The 16,911-nt window shown below is 42.7% G+C and overlaps 1 protein-coding gene across 1 annotated transcript; it reads left to right on the top strand.

The window, feature by feature from the left end:
• The first annotated feature begins 2 nt into the window (after nt 1–2).
• Nucleotides 3–16,257, top strand: MEDAG (mesenteric estrogen dependent adipogenesis). The gene is made up of 5 exons (XM_083737312.1): nt 3–1,414; nt 9,566–9,675; nt 11,286–11,398; nt 12,271–12,556; nt 13,847–16,257. The coding sequence occupies exons 1-5, from the start codon at nt 1,128–1,130 to the stop codon at nt 13,978–13,980; spliced, it is 930 nt and encodes a 309-aa protein (XP_083593438.1). The 5' UTR covers nt 3–1,127; the 3' UTR covers nt 13,981–16,257.
• Nucleotides 16,258–16,911: the final 654 nt, after the last annotated feature.

Below are 16,911 nucleotides of genomic sequence, written 5' to 3'. Positions count from 1 at the left end.
ATGTGAACTGGCACACATGCATGTGTGAGTAAACTCACGTGCAGCACAAGACTGCAAGCAGTGCATGGTGCAGTCATGCAACCTACTTTAATCCAGAAGGAACTGGCAGGTAACGACTTTCCTGCTCCAACAGGCTTTTGGGAACCAACTGCTTTTAATGAAAGGCGCTGTCCTTTTTTTACTGTAATTCTTTGTGTGGTTTTAACAGATGTTGTATATGTACTGTATATGGTTTGAATGGCACCACTGTTTAATTGTTTTTTCTATGTTTTTAGTTCTTTTTATCCAGAAGCTGCCTTGATTCCTGTTAGGGGAAAAGAGGTGGGGTATAAATAAATATATTTGGCACCCATCTGTCTCAGGAGGAGGGCCAGATTTCGGTTTGATGAGGCCCTAAGCTACTGAAGGTAATGAGGCCCTTTATATGCCCAGCTGTCCTTTGTCAACAACAAATTGTCACTGTTTTTTGTGTTGAATATGTGCTATATGGTAATTTATGGACCTAATAGGTATCTATAGCCATTTACCACTGTTGCTGTATGTAGGTTTTATTTTATTTGTTTTTTATCTTATATTTTGGAAATGTACATCCAGGTTTTTTTTCCTTTAATTTTTTTGGGGGCCCCCAAGCGAGTGGGGCCCTAAGCTACAGCTTGTTTAGGAGGCAATGGAGGAGTGCGCCAACAACGCCTGCTGTGGAAGCAGAGACCCACAGAGGAGAGACATGTTTTATTGCAGCTGGGGGCTGGGGCAGAGGAAGTCGTCCAGTTGTGCTGCTGCAGGCAAGAATAACACCCCCATAAGAAGCTCGCCGCTGGCGGCTTCCAAAGGCCACATTGGAGTCCGTGACTCCCAGAGGGGAAAGAGACGGAGAGGGCGGAGAAAGCGGACAGCCGATTGCTCACCGCTGCTTTGGTAGGCCAAGTTTGCAGGCCAAGGCCGCCTAAACTCTGCAGATTTTGCCCCCAGGCGGGGAGGGGCCTGTCGCTGCCGTCGGCCCTTCGCTCCGCCTCTCTTTCGCTCCCTGGCGGCTCGGAGGCGGAGCTGCGCCGAAGCGCTTTTCTCGCCCGCGCGGACGCCGCTTGCTAGCAGTGCCTTGCAGAGCCCGTCGCTGCTGCTCAGCCGCCATGGCCGTCTGGAGCGGGTCCGACTCGTGCAACTCGGTCCGGCCCAGCTTGACTTCGGTCTCGTCGGGGGAGCTGCAGAGCCTGCGGACGTGCAACTGTGAGATGGCTGTGCTGCCTCTGCAACAGCTGGCGCTGCTGCAGCCGGAGTCCTTCCAGCTGTCGGGGGGCGCCTTGACCGTGCGGAGCCCGCCGAGCCGGCGGCTGGGAGGCGGCTTCACGGTGATCAGCGACGGCTCCGTCCACGTGGACGGGCAGTACCATTGCAAGCTCACCGACTACTTCAAGAGGTAGAACTTCACCTCCTTCTCGTTCCCTGATGGGGGGGGGGGAAGGCACCCAGTTTCTTCTCCTAGCGTCATTTTGGGGCAGTGGGTGTGATGCCTCCAGCGAGTCTAGCAGATCTAGGCTTCCGCCCTGCTAGCTAGGAAACTACACCTGTTGAATTGTTACATGCCATGCGGGCTATCAAATGCACTGGAGCCCTTGTGGGGAGGGAGCGAGAATAGAGAGAGACTTATTTGCAGGTCCAAACCCCTATAGCTCATCTTAGACCAGAAGCAGGATTGGTACTTTGTGAGGTTGCCGGAACCTAGATGAAAAGTATAAAAGCTCTGGATTTATGGCGGGTGGTATGAAACTATTGCAGTATAGTAAGTAGTCTTTGGGGGGTGTTGGTGCTGACCTGGTTGGTTTGTTGTGAAAATGGGCTGGAAAGAGATGAAATAGGTGTGGGTTCGTAGGAAGCTGCCTTATAACAAGTCAAACCATTTGTCCATCTAGCTCCCTGTTGTCTACACTGACTAGCAGCTGCTCCCCAGGGTTTCAGGCAGGGGTCTTCGGCATGGAAAGCAAATACTCTTATCATTTAGCTGGGAGGGCCATTCCCTATTAAGCCCTAGCCCAGGGGTTATGGAAACTGCTTAGAGGGTTTTATATAGATAGCTATCTTCTACTGCCTGCTCTTTCAAACAGCAATAGTAGCTTACTCCTGTACCAACTTCATTTTCCATCTTGTTCTTATTGTCACCTAACTGGGTATTTGAAGCTCCTTTGCTCTCTTTTCTCTGGATGGAAATTTTTCAGCACTATGGCTTAGCTCTGGAACATGTGTAATGTTAATGAATGAGTGCATCTGAACACGAGGAATATGTCTTTCCTTTTCCTGCTCCCAGCCTGAGCATATGAAGACTTATAATGGCAATTACTAAAGGTGTGTCATCATACAAAGGTCGGCAGGTCAATTCGTAAAAAATGAAGTATTGAGAAGGTCATTGGATATTGGAAAAGCGTGAATGCCAGGCAGCGTCTTGGAAAAGAGTATCCAAGGGACTTCAGGCTTTGGGGATCCGAAGGGTCCATTAGTGGTTAACTGGGCACCACCACTTTTCCACTGTGGGGTGCATTAGAAACGACATCAGGCTTGGTTTTTCATACTAGAACTCTCAAGGTTCACCAACCGGAACCAGATGGGAAATTTCAGGAGGACATAAACTTAGGCCCCATTCACCCCATGCATATGTGCATTTTGCTACCACTTTAAACAGTCATGCCTTTCCCCAAAAGAATCCTGGGAGCTGTAGTTTGTTAAAGGTGCTGAGAGTTGTGAGGAGACCCATGTTCCTTCACAGCCAGGATTCTCAGAGTAATTTATCAGTCAATTCCTCTTTGCAGAGAACTCAGGGAGAGGACTTTAGTAGGCGTCTTCTAGCAACTCTTAGCAACAAGGCCCATAATTATTTATGGGGAGCCATGACCATTCAAAGTGGTATCATAGTGGTTTAAATGTAGGTGGGTGCGAATGTGGCCTTAGAACTGAGGGAAAGGGGCATTTCCTCTGAGTTTTCGGGAGAGACCAAGGTCTGATACTATCATCGGCTGTCTCCCAGGACCTAGAGATCCCTTCATCCACCCACAACCCCTCCAAGGCTACAGTGCTCCCTTTCAGTTTTTCCTTTTTAACTTGGTTTCTGCTGAACATTAAAAAGAAAATCTAAGGAACAGGATGCCTCTGAACACATGTTGAGCCCAGGGATTTCTTTCCTTGATCTGAAAACGCCAAAGCAGACAGAGAAGGGTTTAGCACAAGGCCAGCTGTAGAGGACCCTTTCCCCCCCTCTTTGTTGTTTCAGCTGTTTCTGTTAAGCTGGTGAGTCAAAAACACTTGCTGAGCCACTACAGACCACCAGAGGTCTTGCAGATCTCGGTCTGCATGTTTCTCTGCCCCCTACTGCTTCGGGATTTTCCAGTGCTAACTTGACAACAGGGTTCAGAAGGCCAACCCTACAGTAATAGTAAGATCTTTCATGCCTTGTTTCTGAACTTCTTGGCAGCATCTAAGCTGGTCATCACCATGGAAGCCTAGTTACCAAGGCCTGAGTGTGGGGAAAAGTCGTAGACTGGCACCTAAAAAACTGATATAATGACACCAGGCATATTACCCTGGGAAGAGCTGTTTGCATTGGGGGGGGCGGTGAATGCACCCTACAGAAAAGGCCCTTTCTTGTTTAGTCACCCTCAGGTGAGGTACATGGAAGAAGGCCTCTGATGAAGACCACAAGGTCTGGGTTGGTTCATATGGGCAGAGATGGTCCTTTAGGTATCGTGAGCCACATAAGGCTTTATAGGTTGAAACCAGCTTTTTGAATGGAGTCCAGAAACTAGTCAGTAGCCAGTGCTGTCGGGCCAGGATTGATGTCATGTGCCCGGACTTTCTAGTCCCAGTTCATAATCTGGCTGCTGAATTCTGCCCTAGTTATAGTTTCCAAGCTGTCATCAAAGGGAAGCCTCATGTCTAAGAGACATGACACATAAGGAGAAAGGGAATGAGGAGGCAAGTGGAAAAACATGGGACATTTCAGGGACCAGCTTTTTCCTTCTGTTACGGTAGCTCAGTTGATTAGAGTGTGGTGCTGATAACACCAAGTTTTCAGGTTCGATCCCCGTTTGGGACAGCTGCATATTCCTGCATTGCAGGGGGTGATCTTCGGGTTCCCTTCCAACTCTGCTGTACAATTCTATGATCATTTCAGGGTAGCAACTCTCAAATGGGAGACTCCATATCAGACTTCCTTCCAACTCTACAATTCTATGAGCCTAGGACACTTTGTCCCATCCAAGCAGATGGAGAGGGCCTTGCAGCCTGGAGAAATAGGCATATGAACAGCGGAAGCTGCCCTATACAGAGTCGGACCATCTTGCTCAGTACTGCATACACTGACTGGCAGGGGCTCCCAGTGTTTCAGACTGATGTCTGAAAGGGATTAAACCTTGGGCCTTTCAGCTTATGAAGCACCCGTTCTACCAAATAACTACAGCCCCTTCCTCAAGGGCATGCAGTGGTGGGCATGCTGCCACATAGGCTAAGTTCATAATTTTTTCATATTGTTGCTTTCCTCAATTAGAGGCTTAAAAAAATATATTATTTCCTTATTGTGGGGCAACTACCTTCTCTTATGTGTAACCTCTTTGTTATTTAGACTTGTTCTCTTTCAATGAAAACTACAGGGTGTGGCAGCTTATCCTTTTATTCTTATTTACTCTGGTTGTTTGTTTAAAAGAACAAGTTGAAATCCTGTTTGGTTCTTTTGTTTTGTCAGGCCTACAATGCAAAGATTTGGCCTCTCTAAAACCAGTGTTGCAGGGATGAAACTCTTCCTTTGCTAAAACCTGGCTCTGTGAAACTGTTCTTGCTGAAAATCCGGACAGCAAAGAAAAGAATGCATCATAGCCTTTGGGAATCTTCAGCTGTGGATGCAACTTTTGCCTTGTGATCTGAGCACTTGGGCACTCTGCAGTGTTACTGTATACAAGAACAGAAAAAGACTGGCTGGGTGTGAGACACTATTTGGAATGTCTCTAGAGGGTCTGGCTCAGTTAACATTACATTATTGAGAAAACGAATCTGAGCAGTTATTTAAAACTGATGGTTGCTAGGCTTGGCTAAAACTCTTTGAATTTGTGGCAGTGAGTTTAAATGACAGTTTCCCAGTGTTTAGAATCTAAAGGTGAAATAGTTATGCATTTCTTTATTATCCCAAATTTGGTTATTCATTCCATGTTTAGGAATCCCAAAGCTTTCTGTAGGGATTGCTATCCAGTTTGAATGCCCTAAATTCCTTTTACAGGGGAGGAGGCAAGTACCAGTATGGTACAATTCTTTCTGCCCCCCCCCCCCATCTGCCCCCAGCTCAGTACTAAAAAAATCCCAGGGGCTTTTCCAGATGACCTGTTTGTTGGCATTCAAACTCAAAGCTTTTAGTCTTTATCGTCCAGACTTCATTGAGCACTCATTCCAACTTGCTCATGGAGTGTTTGCAGGTCTTTCCATTGACAATTTGTTCACCCCACAGTTCTCAGTGGATTTCAACTTTCCAAACCACACAAAGTTCCATTAAAAAAAATTACCATAAGTGGTTTTGTTGCACTAGGACAACAAAGCACTTTAATCGTGCCAAGGTTAAAGTTGCAATATGCTCTTGAGTTCCCTGTCCCAGAGGTGCCCCAAATTTAATCTTTCTAGCCATTTCTGGAAGATGTCAGGAATGTGTATATTGACACCTAAAAGCAGCCATTTATCCTTTTTCTGAGTGGCTATAACTGCTGGGTGTCCCACAGCTCATTGATATTTGCACCTCCAGGATCTTCCACTGGTCTACATGGGTGATATACAGTAATGCTCCTCCTGTCTTTGCACCAATTTAAATACTAGCATTGGTGCACTGGGAAGAGGAGCAGAATAATTAGGTGTGGAGAAGGGCCAATCTGTCAAAATCCTTAAAATATATATATAAAACAATCAGAGTAATAATCTTTTTTTTTTATTTAGACCCCGCCCTTCTCGATTCAGAAAACCGGGCTCAGGGCAGCTAACAACGAATTTTAAACATTTAATTGTGATACAACAAAAAACAGCATAAAATACAGTATAAAAGCCTGAATAACAATAAATTCAAAGATCAAGGAATGGTGTGGGCATGAAAAGCAACACTTTATAAATATGCACTTTATGGCAGAATTTGCTATAAGTTCTTCTTTACAAAATCCAACTAGACATGAGCTACCAACTCTGAAAGGGACACGAGTGGTGCTGTGGTCTAAACCACTGAGCCTAGGGCTTGTCGATCAGAAGGTAGGCGGTTCGAATCCCCGTGACGGGGTGAGCTCCCGTTGCTCAGTCCCAGCTCCTGCCAACATAGCAGTTCAAAAGCACATCAAAGTGCAAGTAGATAAATAGGTACTGCTGTTGTGGAAAGGTAAACGGTGTTTCCGTGCGCTCCTCTGGTTTCGCCAGAAGCGGCTTAGTCGTGCTGGTCACATGACCCGGAAAAACTGTCTGCGGACAAACATTGGCTCCCTCGGCCAGTAAAGCAAGATGAGCGCCACAACCCCAGAGTCATTTGCGACTAGACTTAACTGTCAGGGGGCCCTTTACCCTTTTACCAACTCTGAAAGATTTAAGATTCTGGTATATGTATATTATATGGGCAAATATTTGTGAAAACAAGCATAAATTAAAATGAAATAGTGGTTAGAAACATCTGCTTGGTTACCAGCTACGCTGATTCTCAGCAGTGGAAAATTAGGCCCATTTGTCTTGGTAGATGATGTTTTCAAAAGGACATAGTGACTTGCGTCTTTTCCAGTGCCTTGCAATTGGCATTTAAGAAATGGAGTACAATTTTTGCACAGACTAACTTGTATCCAGCACATTTCAAATTAATCACTTTCAGGGGATAAACAGCATGACTGTGGTTCAGCTAGAACACTGACTCATGGGAGAATGTGTATTTCCTTACTGTACCACCCATCCAACTTTTCCTGTGTCTGACTGGTATCCTGCATTACCACCTTTCACAGTCCAACAACCACATTATAAGCTGAAATGGGGAAATGAATCTGGCTTGTCTATTTTACCGTCTCTGTACTTAACAATTAACAATTTTAGTTTTAAACTGTAGCTGGGGAGATACAAGCTGGGAAGATGTGTCTATATCGTATGGCGAGCCATTAAGAGGAATATATTCCTCCAAATAGCTGAACCCATGCAGGATTAGCGGTTTATATGGTGTGAAATCGAGTAAAATTGGCCTGCCTGGGAAAAAACAAACCACTTTGCCTTAACAAATGTGATAATGTGTTTACAGAAGCAGCAGTAATGGTGTACTGTATCCTGTATTTAACTGATCTAGTAATATAAAGCAGGAAAAGGTTGCTTTTTATTTCTATTACCATCTCTCCCTCTGCCTCCCACCTCTCTCTCTCTCACCCCCCCCCCCCCAGTCTACACTATCTTTGTTCCTGTTTGGGGACTTATTAAATAATAAAATTACTCTAAACCATAGTTTTCATAGAAGGCGACCACATGGATCTATCCAAGCAGGCTTAAGCATTTGACTGAAATAAAGCTGAGCCCCAGGGTATTGGAATTTTAAATCGTTCTGCTTGACTTCTGTGGGGCTAATGCATTTTCCCATATGGGGCTTCCATGGTTTGTGCTTAATAATGTACATACTGATCACTAAGCATTCTAGCGAGAGCTAACATGTCCTTGCATTCAGCTGCTCCCTGCCCTGTGAAAGAAAGGATTCCTTCTAACCAAATAACCCTGGTTAAACTAGTTTGGTCAGGCTCATCAAACTTCAACTTGGTGCACAAACAGATCAATCGATCAATCAAACCTCCTTTGATGTCTGTAACCTAAAAGAGTTTGTTTGTTTTTAAAGTTTAAAACCATGAAAGGGATTTAGTATCTGCTTCATGCGCAAGTTGCAAACCTTTTTGCATCAGTTTCAAATTCTGAGGAAGTTCTTTGGGTACCTGTCACAAAATGGCTGTCATGGAGCTTGTGGTATATACAGTGGTGCCCCGCAAGAGGAATGCCTCGCAAAACGAAAAACGCGCAAGACGAAAGGGTTTTTCGTTTTTGTGTTGCTTCGCAAGACGAATTACCCTATGGGCTTGCTTCGCAAGACGAAAATGTCATGCGAGTTTGTTCACTTTTTTCCTAAAGCCGCTTGAAGAGGCGCAGTTGTGACGGACCATGCTTCGCAAGACGAAAAACATCGCAAGACGGAAAGACTTGCGGAACGAATTAATTTCGTCTTGTGAGGCACCACTGTAACACAAAATGGCTGCAGTGGGGAGCATGGTAGAACGTAACATGGCTGCCATGGGGCTGTGGCATAGCACTACATTAGGGAGAGGACAGTCGTTGCAACTCCCTGCATCCTGGACAGCCTCACACTTGCTGTAGGAAGCCAGTTGTTATGTGCTGGTCCTGACTGTGGAAATCACACAATATTGGTTTTCTTCTGCTCCCCACTCCAAATACTGTTTCTGTCTAACAACAGGGGCAATTCCCCAGTACCAGAAAAAAATATATATAATGTGTTCACAGTCACACACCCTCAGACACACATACTTCACATACACACAACCACACATACCACTTTCTCTGAAACTTGCACACATACCAGATACATCTCTCTCCCTCTCCCCAAGTGCATGCAGAACAAGTTTCAACCATATGCAGAACAAGTTTCAACCACAACCCCCTTCAGAAAAACCCCTCACGGACAACAGAAGCATCTGCCACCCCCAATCCTATTAAGAACAATAATACAGTTTCAGAAAATACACGTGTCATCAAACCAACACCCAATGCCCCTGGTGCCCAGGGGTAACGCACAAGGCCCCAGAGGGTGGCTGTGGTGCCCTCAGGTTCTGGTTTGGTCATCCCTGATGTGTGATTAATGGATGCCAACTCTCATAGTTTCAGAAACCAGTATCTTAGTCCTGGCATGTAGGCACTAGATCCAATTTCCAGAGACGTTTAAACCTGTGCTTTTTAAAGGGTGATTTATTTTTTTACTTATCCTTCTTTTTACTTCACTGGACCTACACCAGAGTACGTGGTTTGAAGACTGTGATCTAAGTAAAGTTCCAATTCAACTCTCTCATAGTTGAAGAGGAAGGTTAAAAACGCCAGAAGCCTGGCTTCATAAAAGGAAAAGGTGACACATCCTTAACCACATGTCCTACTCTCTCCTTTTTATGATGTTGTTTTTGCTTTAACAAACAGTCGCGTTGAAAAGGATAGCCTTCAAAACAGGAGATGTGGTAATTCCTGCCTAATTAAGTATACTGGGCGCTTCAAAAATAATAGTTTCCTAACCAAGAGTGGTTCTACTTCACAGTCACTTTAAATTTGTTTGTGGGGTGGGGTCCTTCTGTACAGCTCCATTTTCACCTCTCTGTCCATGTAAATGGTCTTTGGTGGCTGAATACCAGAAACATTTTATCGTGACTTGTTTCCTTTTATTTTTATGCTTCCTGCAAAGTTTGCTTTAATCCTTTACCTTAACTGCCACATGCTGAAACTATTTCTGTATCCTGCTTTTCAGTTAAGTTGTGTTAATGCAGCTTTCTTCTCCCAACAGATACGTAGAACTCAACACCCACTATGACTATAAAAACTACAGAGAGACTATACTGGGTCGCCCATTGGTATTCTTCTTCAACGTCAGAACAAAATATAATTCTTCGAAAGGTAAACCTATGAGTGAACCTTTTTTTTAAAGGGCATATTTTGGATCTAAATAAACTCTGTGTAAAGAGCCATGGTTGAATTTGAATCCGGTATGGTTAAATTCAGTTCAGCAATGCCTTTTTCAAAATGAAGCTGTCACTGCGCTGCGACATCCCTGTAAGATTGGCAACTTTGATTTATAACGTAGTCTTAAGCATGTAAAAATATTGTTTGGTTTTATATCAGTGAAACATGCCTCCTGCTGTGGCACAGTTATGCTTGCACAGTGGCAGAACCGGTTTTGGTCGCTGGTGGTTTCCCAAATTGGTATTTGGTTGGATAAGGATGTTTCTGCTGGACCTTCCATGGATGAGTACTCTGATTAATTTGAAAACTTGATCACAATTAGGTCCACCTCTCTGTGGGCTACAAGAACTGCAAAACTTACTGAAATACCTTAAAAGCACATAAAGCTGGATCTGGGGCTTTTTGCCTGTTAAAATGTTTAAAGAGTACCAAAATTAAATAGATCATGGGCTGAGCTTCTTGTGCCAGCAAGGATGTGGTTTCAGGGTGGCTACCTTAGGATAAGGAAGATGATTGGGGCTGGCCTTTAATCTCTGAAAACCAGCGACATAGATTCCAAGAAGATACTGCTAAATAAGTCACGATTAATAAATCAGATTGGAACAAAGCATAATCAGAGGACTACTCTTGTACATTTCATGGGTTTTGAGAATCTCAACTTTCATTTAAATAGGCTGGACCAGACGGCTTTACTTTAAAGAGAAAGTTGAGGTTCACAGAGCCTGTCAAATGCATAAATGTGCTTTAGAGGACGCAAGCAGCCCACTGGTTTTGCTTTCAGTCTAGTATTTAATCATGGCAAGTTTAGCAGTGTTCTCTTCAGATCTATGGAATCTGAATTTAATACTTATATATCTCCTCCCTAAAACATAAGGCAGTTTAACCTCAAATGGCAATAAAACGTTTTAAAAGAGGAATAGGAACTCAGATTTTTGCAGCGAACCAAAATAAATTGAGAGACTATGGGGAACAGCTCAAAATGGTGTTGAACTAGGCTCTCCTGTGAGCAGCGACCTTCTGGAAGGTGTAATTTCAAGTGGCTTAATTCCTGTATACAGCCACTGAAGGTCCATGTGCAGTACTCTTTGAATTAACAATCTCTTTGGATAACACAGAGTGCTAAAGAGACTACTGGATCTATTACAGCAGCAGCAGTTATACATCCAATCAAATGTAACTATGAAAGGATTGCTCTGCATCTTACAAGATTAGCAGGTAACAAGACTTATGTTTGATGTACTTGGTAATGTGAGAAAATGACACACATGTTAAATGGTGTCTAATACATACTGTGTGATCCATAACAGTGTCTCCCTAAAGCAAATTCACAGATTCAGAAAAGGTGCATATTCCCTTTACATATTAAGATGTGTGCCATGCTCACACATGTTTGCTAACTTAGTAGTGTGTGGGTGTGCAGCAGCAGTCTACAGAAGAGAAGAGAACTCTAGCAAAACTTTGTGTATAGGTTTAAGAGCAACATCTGAAATACAATAGTAAGGTCTGGCATTAATAAATAACAATAATTTCTAATCCATCCTTAGAAAAAACATATGCTTTGCTTGTGAACACCCGCCACCCGAAGATGAGAAGACAGATTGAGAATGGAATGAACAATATAATATCTTCTGTGATTGGAGAAAGTTACAAACTTCAGGTGAGGTAGACAGAGAGGTTGCCCTACATATGGCTGTTATCTGTCTGTCTGTACCTGTGTGATTGCTCTGTGACTGTTACAAATGTAATTTTTTATGACGGGTAAAGGGCAAGTTCCTTGAACAATCTTGGAATCTCGTCTGACACATAAATTCCAAAGGACATTGACACTGAATATTGTATATCACATTTGTCCCTCTTGGCTATTGCTTTCTTGACCTGGTGTTGTGTACAAAGATTACTTGGTTCTCAGTGGTGTAGCTAAGGGCTGTTTAGCTAAAGGGGCTCCCAAATGACTACCCAGAGTGCAGGTGATGATGGATGTAGCAGCAAACAGGTTCCACGTTGGGTCATCACAGCATGCTTATTTTTTCAAAATATTGTACAGTCGAGTGGCCTACTGGGCACATATGTGGTTACAGATGCTTTCTTATTTTTACTGTAAAATCTAGTGTAATTACTTTTCTACAACAAAATGGTGCATATTACCAAGTAAATGTGGTTAGCATCAGAGCAGCAGAAGCAAATTCCATTTTATTTCTATAGCTGTGCTGGTGCTGTGCTTTTAAGGAAGTTTAAAATGCAAAGCTGCATGTGCTTAGAGGTTTTCCCCCTCCAGGGCTCTTCCTTTGTTTTTGCTCTAACATTTCAGGAATGTGGAAGCAATTATAAAGTATAAAACATGGTTGTTTAAAGGGCTCTCCCAGTTAGACTACTAAGTCCAGGGTCTAAAATGACCTAGCTGCACTGCTGTTTGCTTTTGGGATAAGATTAATCTTAACCTGATTCCAAAACTTTTATATAAGTGGCTTTCATAACTAGAGGTATAAGAGGTACAAAATTTGATAATATACCTTCTTTTTCTTTGTACAGTTTGATTTCCAAGATGTTGTAAAGAATTTTTTTCCTCCTGGAGCCCATTTGGTCAATAAAGAGAGCCTGAGTTTTTCCTACGAGTTCAAATGCGACGCCTTATTTGACTTCTTTTATTGGTTTGGGATCAGCAAACGGACAGTTATGGTGAATGGGAAAGTTCTGAATTTGTCCAGTACCAATCCACAGAAGAAAGAGATGATAACAAAGTTTCTGGATAAAATGAGTGAACCAAACATGCGGTCAAACAGCTTTTCAGACAGAAAGTTTAGTGTTACATCCAGGGGTAAGTTGGTGTCGTGTTTTTAAGTGAGATTTTTTAAAATCTATATCTCCACATACAGTGGTACCTCGGGTTAAGTACTTAATTCGTTCTGGAGATCCATTCTTAACCTGAAACTGTACTTAACCTGAAGCACCACTTTAGCTAATGGGGCCTCCTGCTGCTGCTGCGCCGCCGGAGCATGATTTCTGTTCTCATCCTGAAGCAAAGTTCTTAATCTGAAGCACTATTTCTGGGTTAGCGGAGTCTGTAACCTGGAGTGTATGTAACCTGAAGCGTATGTAACCTGAGGTACCACTGTACTGTTCACAGGTCACAATGATTGAACTGCTCCTGGATCCTTTGATTTGAAGAAACCCAAACCTTGAGTACTAAAATGGAGGTTTGGTTTGAGTCCCAAATACTAATCTGGGGTACTCTGGGAAGTGTGAGGGAAGTAGGGATCACCTCACAACTCTCAGCACCCTTAACAAACAACTGATTCCATGATAATAGTGTCCACATCAAGGGAAGTAATAGTACTGCTGTATTCCGCCTTGGTCAGACCCCACCTGGACTACTGTGTCCAGTTCTAGGAACTACAGTTTAGGAAGGATATTGACACCTGGAATGTGTGTGCAGAGGAGGGCGACCAAGAGGACAAAGGGTCTGGAAACCAAGCCTTATGAGGAACGGTTGAGGGTATTGGGTATGTTTAGTCTGGAGAAGAGAAGACTGAGCGGTGAAAAGATAGTCATCTTTAACTATCTAAAGGGCTGTCACATGGAAAATAGAGCAAGCTTCTTTTCTGCTGCTCCAGAGGGTAGGACCCAAACCAATTGATTCAAATTACAATAAAAGAGATTCCAACCAAAAATTAGGAATAACTTTCTGACAGTAAGAGCTGCCCAACAGTGAAACAGACTCCTTCAGAAGCTGGTGGACTCTCCTTCAATGGAGGTTTTTAAAGAGACGTTGGATGGCCCTGTCAGGGATTCTTTAGTTGTGATTCCCGCATTTCAGGAGGTTGGTCTAGGCAACCCTTGGGGTCGCTTCCAGGTCTACAGAGCTATGATTTTATGAGCCTTTGGGAGACGTCCTGACTGTTTAAAGTGGTGTGATGCTGCTTTTAAGGCAGAGTGCAGATGAGGCCTAAAAATAAGTTTTGATTCTTCCAGAATTACCAGACTAAGATATTTTTTTGCCTACTAGGTTATATGCATTAGAAAGTTTTTCAGTTTTGTAGGCAAAAGGATTACAAATGGCCTATTTCCTTAGATGTGTTGTAATTCTCCTTCTTGTGCTTTCTTGCAGCTTCAGTAGATGATGTGTTTAATGGCAACTTCACACCACAATCACCTTGGATGGAGTCACCTTTTGTAGTTTGGACACTTCCAGGGCCTCAGGAATCGGAAGAAGGATCAAATACATTAATCAGGTTTTCATGAAGGAAGAAATCCACCAAAGTGGAATTGTCTTAATTACAGAATGAAAGAAGTTATTGAAAGAAGACTTCTGTTTTCATTTGCATTTTGCCCAGAAGAATTAGGGAACTCTTTCATTCCTGCTGAGTTTGTTGGTTCAGGAAAAGCCACTTCTGGTTCTTAAAATAGTACTTGCCGAGTTCGTCTTTCAACATTATGAGCTTTCTGGAGGATAGGGTTTTCTTGTTATTGCAGTCAGCATATAGCTAGAGTCATTTCAGTTATTTTAAATTTAGATTATTCAAGTGGTTTGAAATTACAAGTTTTTTAAACGCCACTAAAATTATGTGTCGTATGTTGCTAGCTTCATTATTGCTCCAGCTTAGCACTGTTTCCAGTGGAAAAAGTTAATGGGATACAGAACGGCTTTTGAGGCTCATAAAATGCAGCTACACTTCCTACAGTTTTAAAAAAATGGCTAATGGTGACCTTAAAGAACTAGCAGAGGGAATACTTGAACCCAAAAGCTTTTAGATGATGATCAAAATTCAGTGGGTGCCCAGATTTGTAGTTCTGTTCTGGCTTGGAAAGATGAAACACCCTAGATAAATGTGACTGCAATTCGGAATGCTTGAGAGACTATTCTCAGCTCCATTACACGTTTCCTGTATCTCCCGAAGTCAAAATAGCTTATTTTGTCCTTCATCTTCCCGTAGGCCAAAAGGAGAACTAATCTACACCATAAACTGTTCATTTCTTTTCTTCCAAAGCACTTAAAGTAATCCACTGGGAAAATCTGGCACTATGTTTTTTAAATTACTTTTTTTTCTTTCATTCCCTCAAGTAATGATCACTGAAGTCTCTGAAGTTCTGATGCAGCCTCTGTAAAATGCCATATTCCTTTGATACTGCTATTTTGTATCAAATGCTACATTTTAACACTAGCATGCCAATCACGGTAGGTTTTAAAGGTTGTGCTTTTTCAAAACGCTGCATCAGTTCTGAAGATAAATGCATTACTGTTTTTTTTAAGTAACTTGTAAGAAAATCGTCACACGTGGAGGCAGATAGAATGTGCATTGCTTTCTACATTAAAGCCTAGTTCAGTCATTTAACCTGCAGGATAATATATCTTCTACTCAATCTTTAACTTGCCTTCATAACATACCTTAAACAGATGACATAGTAGCAGGGTTTTCTTCTCGGGAGCTTTGCCAGTTGCTGTAAATGGGAGCACAACTGTTCTTAACTTTTCTGCAACCCCACTGTTGATGGCAAAAGCCATTTTACACAAACAGCGAATCACTGTACGTCAGAGAAACATGTAGGTTTTCAGCCATAGCAAGCAGACATTGGGCCACCATGTCCACATAATTCCGTATCATGCAAAGACCATATCAACCACATCTTCAATTTCTCATTTGGTTCTATATATTCAATACCACGTGGGCGCGTTTACTGTCAAGGTGGCATACGATTGCCTGACTGAGAATCTCCAGATTTGCTCTTCACTTGTATTTGAAGATTTTACTGATGTGGGAACGCATATTGTTCCTGAAGATTTTTCCAAAAAAAACCCCACAAACAAACTGAAAATTGGCCCAAATAGCACTTGGCTAGAGTTTCAAGGACTCTGATAACTTACCCAAGAGCTTAACTACCCCTTTCCTTCTGAGGAAGACTCACTTATTTCCCTTCTGTAGATGGGGCATCACACTACACCCAGAGCAGTGGCTTCATAGTAATATGGGTGACCTGCACTGGGATATAGATTAGGGGAAATGTCTCTTCCCTTCAGACACTAACGGAACTAATGAATGCAATATATGACATGTAGACTCTCCCTTGGAGGTTAATGACCTTAGACTGAGGACTGTTTATCGTGAGGCATCCCATAGTAAAGCAGGCTACTTTTTAAGAATGGTGTACTTTTCATCTTTCAGTCAGCAGTGGACAACATGACAGTGTTAGGTCTTTCTCTGGTGAATATTTTACCTCCTCCCCCACTCCATAGCATGATATTTGAAAACCAGTTTTATATTGCTAAAGTATAATGTCTTCCAACAATGGAAATGCTGTCTGTGTATGCTGACTGATTTAAACTGGTACTGTATGGGACTTCAGTAACTATCGTTTTTGTCTTGTTTGCTTGGAAAAAGGAATCCTATGTATTTCTACCCCGAAAAAAGCAGGCTTCTGTTGTTATCATATTGAATCTGCACACCAAAAAGTGTGTTTTCAATGATTGCCTATTCAGTGCCTTTGTATATTTTCCATTTACAATAAAGGGAGATTTTTAAATAGGTGTCTTCAGTTTTCGTTCCCGTGTATCTGTACATGCCACATACCAAGTCATAAGAAGCAGGATTCGTTGAAATGACAGGAGTAGGTAGAAGGAATCTACTGGTGGTGGCTCCCTGGATGACTTGCAGTAGATCAGCAAGGGATTTTCGCTCCCAGCTGTTCAGCAGTAGCAACAACAAAAAGCAGCCTGTTCTGAATTGGATTCAGACAAACTCCTGTGGTAACTATGGTATTTAGGAACTCCACTGTAGAATTGTATGTGTATATGCCGGTGAAGTGGTGTATGTCTGATTGTGTGCTGTAGACACTCAGCTCCAACTCTTGTGTCACTATTTGTATCTGGCTCCAGCTAGTGAATGTTGATATAACGAACTTGCCCATGACTGTGACAATGGTTGATAAATTCATTAATGGCCCTTCAACAGCATGTCCCAGGGTGCAAGTTACAACAATTTAAAATTGAGAAATAAAAGCAATGAAAACAGGTAAGTCACAGGGATAAGATGGGCCCTGAAAAAAACACATCTCAGGTGTCAAAGGCAAAGAGGTGTGTCTTTAGCATTTGCTGAGGACTGTATAGTGAAGAAGCAAGATGAACCTCTGTCCACCTAAGTAACAGATTCCTCCAGAAGAGCTGTTACCTGGAGCCAA

Source organism: Podarcis gaigeae (genome assembly GCF_964106915.1).
Source record: "Podarcis gaigeae genome assembly, chromosome: 4".
Classification (NCBI taxonomy): domain Eukaryota; kingdom Metazoa; phylum Chordata; class Lepidosauria; order Squamata; family Lacertidae; genus Podarcis; species Podarcis gaigeae.
The sequence above is the reverse complement of the archived record's forward strand: the minus strand, read 5'-3'. Positions and strand labels throughout refer to the sequence as shown.

What these genes read in the sequence shown, in the direction of transcription:
- MEDAG (XM_083737312.1), top strand. Translation starts at nt 1,128, where the DNA reads ATGGCCGTCTGGAGCGGGTCCGACTCGTGCAACTCGGTCCGGCCCAGC. An exon ending in CTCACCGACTACTTCAAGAG is followed by an intron (nt 1,415 to 9,565) that starts GTAGAACTTCAC and finishes TTCTCCCAACAG; the next exon opens with ATACGTAGAACTCAACACCC. An exon ending in GAGAAAGTTACAAACTTCAG is followed by an intron (nt 11,399 to 12,270) that starts GTGAGGTAGACA and finishes TTCTTTGTACAG; the next exon opens with TTTGATTTCCAAGATGTTGT.